General features: G+C 39.5%; 1 protein-coding gene across 3 annotated transcripts in view; it reads left to right on the forward strand.

The window, feature by feature from the left end:
- SERPINB7 (serpin family B member 7) overlaps positions 1–10,113 on the forward strand; it is a 66,195-nt gene that overhangs the window by 2,659 nt on the left and 53,423 nt on the right. The window contains exons 1-2 of one of the 3 annotated variants that reach the window (XM_053205820.1): positions 76–204; positions 5,255–5,382. In XM_053205820.1, the coding sequence (XP_053061795.1) occupies positions 5,374–5,382 (9 nt within the window). In that variant the 5' untranslated portion in view covers positions 76–204; positions 5,255–5,373. Of the gene's footprint in view, positions 1–73; positions 205–1,904; positions 2,175–5,254; positions 5,383–10,113 lie in introns of those variants that run through there. The other 2 variants (XM_053205821.1, XM_053205819.1) reach the window with 2 other exon arrangements.

A 10,113-nucleotide genomic window follows, 5' to 3' on the forward strand; every position in this document is an offset into this window, starting at 1 on the left:
GAGATTTGTCTGTGTGTTTACTGATAAGTATAGCTTTTTCCCTTGACTTCTAATTTTTTTTTTTTGTTTTCAGGAGCAGAATGGAATGGCAGAAATGAAGACTTAATGGAGACGCTTCTTGGGGAGAAATCCCCCTCAGACTTCTGCATTGAGGAATCTAGATCCTTCTCCCCATGCTGTCCTTGGAGTGCCTGGATTAATGGGGTAACCAAAATACTGGTGTGACTGGCCCAGTCTTGGCTCACCTCTGTTGTCCTTGTGTAACAACCAACAGCTTCCCATTTCATGCTCAAAAGTATCCTGGTTTGGATTATAAGCTATATGGTTTTCCTACCTTAATCCTACTGGATATTATGTCATGGTCTGTGGTCATCCTATCAAATGGCTGTTAGTTACCTAAGGCAACAGAAAAGGGCAGCTGGAAGGAGGCTCCAGTTCTCCCAGCAGCTATAACACTGATACTCGACCAGCTCTTGGTGTTTGCTTTCATGTCCCATGTTCCTTTGATTCACTTCCTGAGAGTGTCATCCCTCTTCTTGTTTTGGGGCCTTTCTCGGGGAAGCTGCTCCTTCTATGTCTTATTGTGGGGGAACCTTCTTTTGTTTCTTTCCATTGGTGGCACTTGATTTTTTCTTTGGGTCAGTAGAGAAAGCGGAGTTCAGTGAGGCACCCAGCCCACCCTCAGTCCGACACAAAAAAGCACGTGTACCTCCAGTCAGCCCCAGATTTGCTGCCCAAGAGTGAATGACTTTAAAAGATTGTTGTCATTTCATTATTCATTTATAACCTGGTTAATTTTTGGAAGATATATTTCTGGAGCACCTAAGTTCTAAGCCTTGTGTGTATTATTATACATATTATTTATGTATTTTATTCATTACATACATATATACATATACATATACATATATATATATATATGAATTTATGTATATATAAAATGAATACCAAAGAGCCTCAGAGCCTCAGTCCTTGTCTTCATAAACAGAGAAGACAGACTTCAGAACAGTAATGCCACTTGGGTGCTGGGCGCTGTGAGAAGGCTTCGATGGGCAAGGACAAGGGTTGAGTGATGGGTGAGGACCTCCTAGTGCGGAACGCTGTAAGCCATTTCAGGGAATGAGGACTTTCTTCCGAGACAAATGACTTGATGAGATTTGCATTCTGTAAACATCACTTGAGCTTCTAAATGGCCACCTTTGTAATGGGAAAGATGCAGTATAAGCTACATAAAGTACATCATAAGGAGTATTTTCCATGTTAACAATTATTTTGACAGAACCCGAAGAGGCTAGAGGTGCGGGTACAATGCCTGCTCATGGTTTGTTTTGGTTATATGTAGATAGCAACTTTGACAATTTAGGTGTGACAGTGAAGGCGCCGTTAAGATGCTTAAATGGGTGATGGAAATGTCCGGTAATGTGGACATGAGTCAGCGTCGCTCACAGCAGCTCTGATACATCTATGCCAAGAATCCCCCAGTCTAGTCCCCAAGCATCTTTGACCATCAGTGTAGAAAAGACTCATGTGAAGAGGTAATAAGGCTGTTGGCTGACATTTACCAGCGTGGGTTTGGCAGGGTTTCTAGGTTCTGTACGCAGTCGTCAGATTTATTTTTTAAAATACTGCTTTCTATTAATTAAATCTTTGTAAGTCTTACAGAACTTACACCAAACCAACAGACCCTTCCTGTGCTTGTTCCCACTGGTTACTGTGGGTCCTTCAGAATCCCACTCCTTACTTCCAGAGTGCCCCAAATCCTCTCTGGGACTCCCCACTTTTCCCTTCCCTGTGGTTGGCTCAGTGTCGAATCTGCTCCCCTCTCTCTGGTGCCACAGAAGCCACCTGTGATGTCACTAATGGGTCCACGAAGGGGCCACCCTCTGTTGGTGCTGTGTCCAGAACCGCATTGGGTTAGGCCTGGACCTGCTGCCCCTGTCCAGTGGGCCCAAGGATTTGGTGTGAGGAGGCAGTTCGTTGCTTGGAGTGGAAGCTGGGGTTGGAAAACTCTCACTACCTGTTTGCCGTATCCCATCCCGTCATTCCCAAGCAAGGCTGCATTGCTATCCCAGTCTTGTTCAAGGATGACGCAGAGGCTATTTGAACTGCCCCATGAAGCTTTTTGCCCTGAGACTCAGGCTCGAGTGTGGGAGGGACATGACCTGAGTATACAGGTGGGCTGCTTATACAATTGCCCTTCATCTCTGAACCTGAGCCACTGTCCTTGGTTCATGGACGCCCTGACTCTCCTCCTGAACATGAATTCTTTCCAGGATGCCTCTTGGTTCCTCATGCATATGGGCTCCCACCTGTGTGCCCATGCCACCTGAATTCCTGTGTGGACCACAGGTCCATCTGGCCATGCTCCCAGTTTTCACTTATACATATCAGCCTCCAAACTTCTAATTCGCAGCCTCACTACACACAGTCCCTCTTCTCTGTTTTGCTTTTCTCATTAATACTTGTCACTCTCATTATATATTTTATTTATTTAGTTTAGTGACAGTCTTTCCCCACTAGTATGTGAACTTCATAAGGGCCATTTTTTAAAATATTTTTTGTCGTCTCAGTGCCAGTAATGTGTAGAGCATAACAGATGCTCAATAAATGCCAGTTGAATCAGTTGAGGAATCAAATCCTTAAATCCTTCAATACGTCGAGTGTCTACTATGTTCTTGATTTGGGAAATGAAGAGCATTTATTGGTCTGAGTGAGATATGCTGAATGGGGGCTAATGCAGTGAACTTGGCCCATGGCAGAACTCATGTGACAATTCTAATAGGATTGCTTATAGTGAAATTAAGATGACCCCAGGCCGCAATGTGGAAAAATGTTTTATTTCTGCATGCGCAATCTCTTCTGACAAAGAAGATGAAAGAGCCTGTATACTCTGATGTAAGATAGGCTTAAGATGCACCTTGTGTTGAGCTGGGTTTCCCAGAACATCTAAACCACAGTTGAGGAGAGTCCATGACCACTGAAGTCAGCTGACCCATTGCAATGATGCTTATAAGTGAAAGGGGACGTCCAACCTGTCTAACTGAGTGCAAAGTGCTGATAACAGCGAGCTGAGCCGTTTAGCGGTTGCTAGTTTGTTAGGACATCATTCAAATCAAGTCAAATTGTTAAGGATGGTCAGGAGTCTTCTGGCATCTCCAAAACAAAATTTCATAGTGTTATATAATATGACCAGATTTTGAAATTACTTCGGCTAAATTTTACTCCGCTTCCTCCCCACCCCCAGATTTTTATTTAAATTCTAGTTTGTTGACATACAGTGCAATTTTGGTTTCAGGAGTAGACATTAGTGGTTCATCACTTACAAGCAACATCCAGTGCTCAGCACAAGTGCCCTCCTTAATACCCATCACCCAGCTAGCCCATCCCCCAGTCACCTCCCTCCCTTAACTGTTTGTTCTCTATCTTTAAGTCTTCAAGGGTCTCTTACGATGTGTTTCCCTCTCTCTCTCGTTTCCCCTCTGCCATATGTTCATCTGTTTTGTTTTCTTAAATTCCACCTGTGAGTGAAATCATACGGTATTTGTGTTTCTCTGACTGACTTATTTTGCTCAGCATAATACACTCTAGCTCCATCCACATTGTTGCAATGGTAAGATTTCATTCTTATTTATCGCTGAGTAACATTCCATGGTATTTAGATACCATCTCTTCTTTATCCATTTTGTAGTCGGTGGACATGTGGGCTCTCTCCATAGTTTGGCTATTGTTGATAATGCTGCTATAATATTGGGGTGCATGTACCCCCTCAAATCTCTACTTTTGTATCCTTTGGGTAAATACCTCGTAGTGCAATTGCTGTATTGTAGGGTAATTCTGTTTTTAACTTTTTGAGGAAGCTCCGCAGCATTCTCCTGAGTGGCTGCACCAGTTTGCATTCCCACCAACAATGTAAGAGGACTCCCCTTTCTCCACATCCTGGCCAACATCTGTTGTTTCTTGTGGTGTTAGTTTTAGTCGTTCTGACAGGTATGAGGTGGTATCTCATATTCAGCTTTTATGCTAAGTTACCACCTCTTTGCCAGTCTCTTCCTGCTGGGTGAGACCATAGTATAAGATGTGTAAAGAACATAATCTGCTTATGGGAGACCGTGGTGACAGTAATGGCAGTGGGAACTAAATTTATTGAGGTATTACTACATGCCAGCCACCCTTTTAAGCATTTTACCAATTTGATCCCCACAACTGTATGCGATGTCCCTCGGTCACTTGGACTGAGTAAGAATGAGTAACTTACCTAAGGTCACACTGTTGGTTGTAGGGCCAAAATGTGAGCCCCAGCAGCTTGACTTTAGAGTCTGTGTTCTGTCCTCTGCGCCATTGCTGTAATGCTACTTGGTACATTTGTGAAAGTTGGAGCGGGGGGTTAGATTGGCAATTTAAAGGCCTGTGTTCTAACTCTGTTTCTGCCACACTCCCCTTTAAGTCCTATGGTCCTTAAACACTTTGGGCTAATTGACACTTGCTTAAAGGCTCTAGATGTATTGGGGCAGCTCCCCTTCCTATCACTAGATGGCAGAGTTGGTGGCGGGAGGGAGGGGAAGGTGTGGTATAGATGTATGTATGGTATTTAATTTGTAAATCTCTATCCTACTGGTAAAATAGTTTATGGGCTATTTCAGTTGGTATTATAAATGTTCATTACATTTCTACTCATTAAATTTCTTTCAGTTTGTATTTAATAGTTCCCCCTTTTCCTCTCTATTTGTTCAATGTATACAGTATCTACAAAAGGAGTATAAGTCAGATAGCAGGGAATTTGGCTGCCTCGCTCATGACAATGACCAGAACAGTATCTGGCCTATAGTCAGGACTCAAAATTATTTGAGGTTTTCTTTCTTTTTTTTTTTTTTTTTTTATGTTGTAAGGATCTCCTTTCCCTTTTCATTTTGAACAAATGTTAGTGTTATAGAAAAGTTGAAAACATAATACAGAGTTGCCTTCTATCTGTCACTCCATTTCCTGTAATGTTAACGTCTTACATTACCTTAGTGCAGATATCAAGAATAAAAAATTAACATTGGTATGGTCTTATTAATTAAACTATAAACCTTACTTGAATTACACCCATTTTTTTCCCCGCTAATGTTCTCTTTCTGTTTTGGGCCCATACTTAGGGTTTCACATTATATTTAGTTATTATGTTTTCTTAGTCTTCTCCAGTTCTGTAAAAATTCCTTGATTTTTCCTGGTGTTTCATGACCTTGACAGTTTTTATTGATCCATTATTTTACAGAATGTCCATTAGTTTGGATTTGTCCAGTGTATTCTGCTAATTGGAGTGAGGTATTGCGTTTGGGGCAAGAAAACCAGAAGAATGATGTGCTCTCATCTGTGCACCACATCAGGGTGTTCATGATGTTGGTATGTCTTATTGCTGGTGATGTTTACCTTGATCACTTGGATGATGTGATGATTGCTAGGTTTCTCCATTATAAAGTTACTTTTTTATCCCTTTGTCTTACTAAACACCTTTGAGGAGATTTTTTTTGGAGATGATGCAAATCTAGTCTCCCCTCAAGCTTTGCCCACAAATTTTAGCATCTTTTTCTGCTGTACATTGCCGTGTGATCCATTTGGCCAGTCGCTATACTGTTGGCCTCAGTTTTTATTCTCCTATGACCCTCTAGGTACTTGCACTGGAGTGTGGATAAGAGACAGTGAAGTGTGCATATATTGTACATCTACTACCTATTTGCTGGTTCAGATAAAGATTATTTTATTGACGTGTAATTAAATTCCCCAACTGGATCTCTCTGGACCTCAATTTGGATATTTTTAAAGTAAGAAACTATGCTCTGAAAAAAATATTGGAAGCAAATTTCAACAGTAATGAACGGAATAGGATCCACCCTCTTATATCCATTGAAAATTTAAAGAGACATTGTATTTGCAAAAATTTACCCAGTGTGTAAACATTAGAAATCATAGGTAATCATAAAGAAAAATAAAAACCTCATTAATTCTTCCTTGAACTCTAACCTTTGTTAAGATTATGCCGGTATCCTTTATAATTTTCCTATGTATATATACACATATATTTAAATTTCTCTTTTAAGAAGGCTTATATTGCATATATCATGTTAAACTTGATTTGTGTACTTAAAACATTAAATAATTCTTAAGAGCAGTACAGTATTCATTTACAGGATGCAGCAGGATTTCTATAAATAATTCCTTATTATTGTATATTTTCAGTTGGTTTACTTTTTAAATTTTAAACGTATCAGATGATAGTTTGCGATAATATTTGAGGGCTACTTGCCCCCTTGATGTCTCAGATCCACCTCTAGGCTTTCTGTGTACATCGGCTTCATGAAGAAAGAGAATGCTCTGGGCAGTGAAGGGGTTCCTCAATGGATTTTCTAGTTAATAGCCTTGAAAGTCAAGCTTTTGTTTGCATATACCTGAATTTGGGAGACCAGGCTTTTTGAATTTCCAAGATTTGGCACTAAAAATGCAGGATGCAAACCATGAGAGAAGCAGAATATGCAGTTAATTTGACACGTGTGTGTGCATTTCTGCTGAGTACGTATATAGTGCTGAAACAGCTTATGCACAGACTTATAATCAGTTTGAGATACTGCCAGAGAGTATCCCAAAGTAGAGTTTGCACCAGCAATGTATGAGAAGTTCTTGTTCAAATCTTTTGCACATTTTTCTATTGGGTTTTCTTTCCTTTTATTACTAATTTGTAGAACACGCTTCATGTATTTGGATAACAGATCTTTGTCATAAATATTTTTTGCAAATATCTTCTATCAGTTTCTGGCTTATGTTTTCACTCTCTTGAAGGTGTCCCTTTAATGACCAGAAAGTTCTTAATTTTAATGGAATCAGTTTATCAATCTTTTCCTTTACGGCTAATGCTTTTTGTTATCTGTTCAAGAAATTTTTGTCTAAACCTAGTTAACGAAGATATTCCCCATTGTTATCTTCTAGAAGTTTTAGTGTTAAATCATTTCCCTTAAGAACTATAATCCATCTGGAATCTATTTTTGTGAAGGCTGTGAAGCATAGGTCAAACTTCATTTGTTTAAAAGAAGTGTGGCTATCCGTATTCCCTCCCTCTTCCCCTACTTAGTGGTGTCTTTGTTTTAAATAAAAATCAAATTGGTTGATCTGTTTCTAGCTTCTCTATTCTGCTCTATTGGCCTGTTAGTCTGTCCTTCCACTAATACCACTCTTAATTTCTATAGCTTTCTAAGTTTGGCATCTCCTAATGGAAGGCTCCAACTTTGTTTTTATATTTCAAGGTTGTCTTCTTTTATGTATATAAATTTTTATATTTGTATATAAATTTTAGAATTAGCCCATCAGTCAAGGGGAATTAGGGAGGACACTTGTGGGGATGAGCACTGGATGTTATATGTAAGTGATCAATTACTAAATTCTATTCCTGAAATCATTATTATACTACATGTTAACTAACTTGGATATAAATTTTAAAAAAATAATAAAAAAAATATGGGCAGAGGACATGAATAGACATTTTTCCAAAGAAGACATATAGATGGTCAACAGGCACATGAAAAGATGCTCTTTATCACTAATCATCAGGGAAATGGAAATCAAAAGCTCACTGAGATACCACCTCACACCTGTCAGAATAGCTAAAATCAAATACAAAAAAAATAACAAGTGTTGGCAAGGATGTGGAGAAAAAGGAAACACATGTACTGTTGGTAGGAATGCTGGCTGGTGCAGTCACTGTGGAAAACAGTATGGACATTCTCCTCAAAATTAAAGATGAAGTTACCATATGGTCCAGTAATTCTGCTACTGGTATTTACCCAAATAAAAGAGATATTATGTGCCCCTGTGTTTATTTCAGTATTATTTATAATAACCAAGTTATGGAAGCTATCCAAGTGTCCATCAATAGATAAATGGATAAAAAGATGTGGTTTATATATAAAGATACATACTATGGAATACTAACTACTCAGCCATAAGAAAGAATGAAATCTTGCCCTTTGCAACAACATGGATGGAGCTACAAGATATAATGCTAAGTGAAATAAGTCAGAGGAAGACAAATACCACATGATTTCTTTCATTCATATGTGGAATTTAAAAAACAAAATAAATGAATTAAAGAGAGAGAGAGAAACCAAAAACCAGACTCAAATGTAAAGAATAAACTGGTGGTTGGTTGCTGAAGGGGAGGGAGGTGGAGGGATGAGTGGAATTGGTAAAAGGACTAAATACACTTATAATGAGCACTAAGTAATATACAGAATTGTTGGAATCATTATATTGTACATATGAAACTAATACAATACTGTATGTTAATTATACCCGATTTAAAAATGTCTAAAAAATTAAAAAAAAATCAGCCCATCAGTTTACAAATACATACACATAAGTTACTGGATTTTGGTTGAATAGCAAAAAAAAAAAAATCTATGAAAAAATTTTGAGGAATTGACATATTTCCAATATTTAGTTTTCCATCCATAAGCATAATAAGTCCTGCCATTTAGACTTTCTTTCATGTCTCTCAATTACATTCTTTTAATGTTCTGTGAGGAGGTCTTGACCATTCTTGGATTTTTGGATCCCTTTAGAAATGTCATCAATCTTCATATTTGCTAATTCAGCAAGGAAAATGTCAGGGCAGACGATGAGATTCAGAGTCATGGACAAGCCTGCTAGGGAAGACTCATTTCTGTGCTGTCCTGTCTCTGTTTTGATTTATTTGTTTTGTATTTTTTTCTTGTGGTGGTGGTTGTTTTTCAAAGCCTTGAGGTAGGTGTGGGATCCTCTGTGGCCAAGTCTCCAATCCATTTTTGAGTAGAAGAACCCTGTTTTATTCACCAGTTTATAACAAAGCCACCCTGGGAATTCACTCTTCGAACACTTTGCCAGTGGTATCTTGGTGTAACTTCTGGTACCCCTGGTTTTTAAGACCTTTTTTTTCATGAAGTTCCTCACTCTAACATGTCTTCTCATCTCAGGAAATCTCCTTCTAGGGGCTTTCTGCCCTTGTATCCATCTGAATTTCTAGGTTCCACTGGAATGCTGCTTTCCAGTTCCACCAGTCTGCAGCAGCAAAAGAGGGTCCCTGTGAAGCCATTCTCCGCTGGTCATGTCCCCTGATTCTCTTCCTCCACTTCTTTCTTCTATTTTCATGTCCAGGAGGGGAGTGCAGGGTCCCATCACTTACTCCCTCTGAGTCACTGCTCCTTGTGATAGTGATTTGCAAGTGAACCCTGTTTATCTTTCCCTGGCACTTCTGGTACTTACATAACTCTCTTCCCTGCCATCAATGATGTACTTTTTATCATTACAATTTCTTACCGAATTTCCATTAACATTATATGGGGGATGGGATGAGGGAGTGAGAATTAAATGTATGTCTTCAAATCTCATCTTTTCCCACAGCTTTAAAACCATTGTACTAGTTAATACATTAGAATCTGGAGAGGTGTTATCTTCAGAACTCTTCCACCTGCTTCTGATGTTGAAATCTCTTAAGGGATCGGGGCGCCTGGGTGGCTCAGTCGGTTAAGCGGCCGACTTTGGCTCAGGTCATGATCTCACGGTCCGTGAGTTCAAGCCCCACGTCGGACTCTGTGCTGACAGCTCAGAGCCTGGAGCCTGTTTCAGATTCTGTGTCTCCCTCTCTCTGACCCTCCCCCGTTCATGCTTTGTCTCTCTTTGTCTCAAAAATAAATAAACGTTAAAAAAAAAAAATCTCTTAAGGGAAAAACTCTTTCTGCCAAGATTAGAGGGATATCCAAGTACGGGTTTCTTTGGGAAAGTGATTCTGATAAAGGTTCAGATTAAGAAGTAATGGCAAATATCACTGCTTTTGAGGTAAGAACAGGTTTTGGTACTGGGGAAGGGGTCAAAACCTAAGGGAGATTTGGAGGGCATTGGGCATTTGAATGGGAGGGAATGAGGAAAAGGGATGTACTCATACTTATACCCTAAGTCTAGCCTTGGCAATGGGTCTGACTCTTCCTGTATCCATAGGGGTGAGTGTGTTTGTGGTGAGGGGGGTGAGGGGGTACAGGGGATGTTGTTTCTATAAAAGACTAGTGACCTTCAGATAACTTAGTGTATTTTGCCATGCTTACCCTTTCTAAC

The sequence above is a fragment of the Acinonyx jubatus genome, chromosome D3 (assembly GCF_027475565.1).
Source record: "Acinonyx jubatus isolate Ajub_Pintada_27869175 chromosome D3, VMU_Ajub_asm_v1.0, whole genome shotgun sequence".
NCBI lineage: Eukaryota > Metazoa > Chordata > Mammalia > Carnivora > Felidae > Acinonyx > Acinonyx jubatus.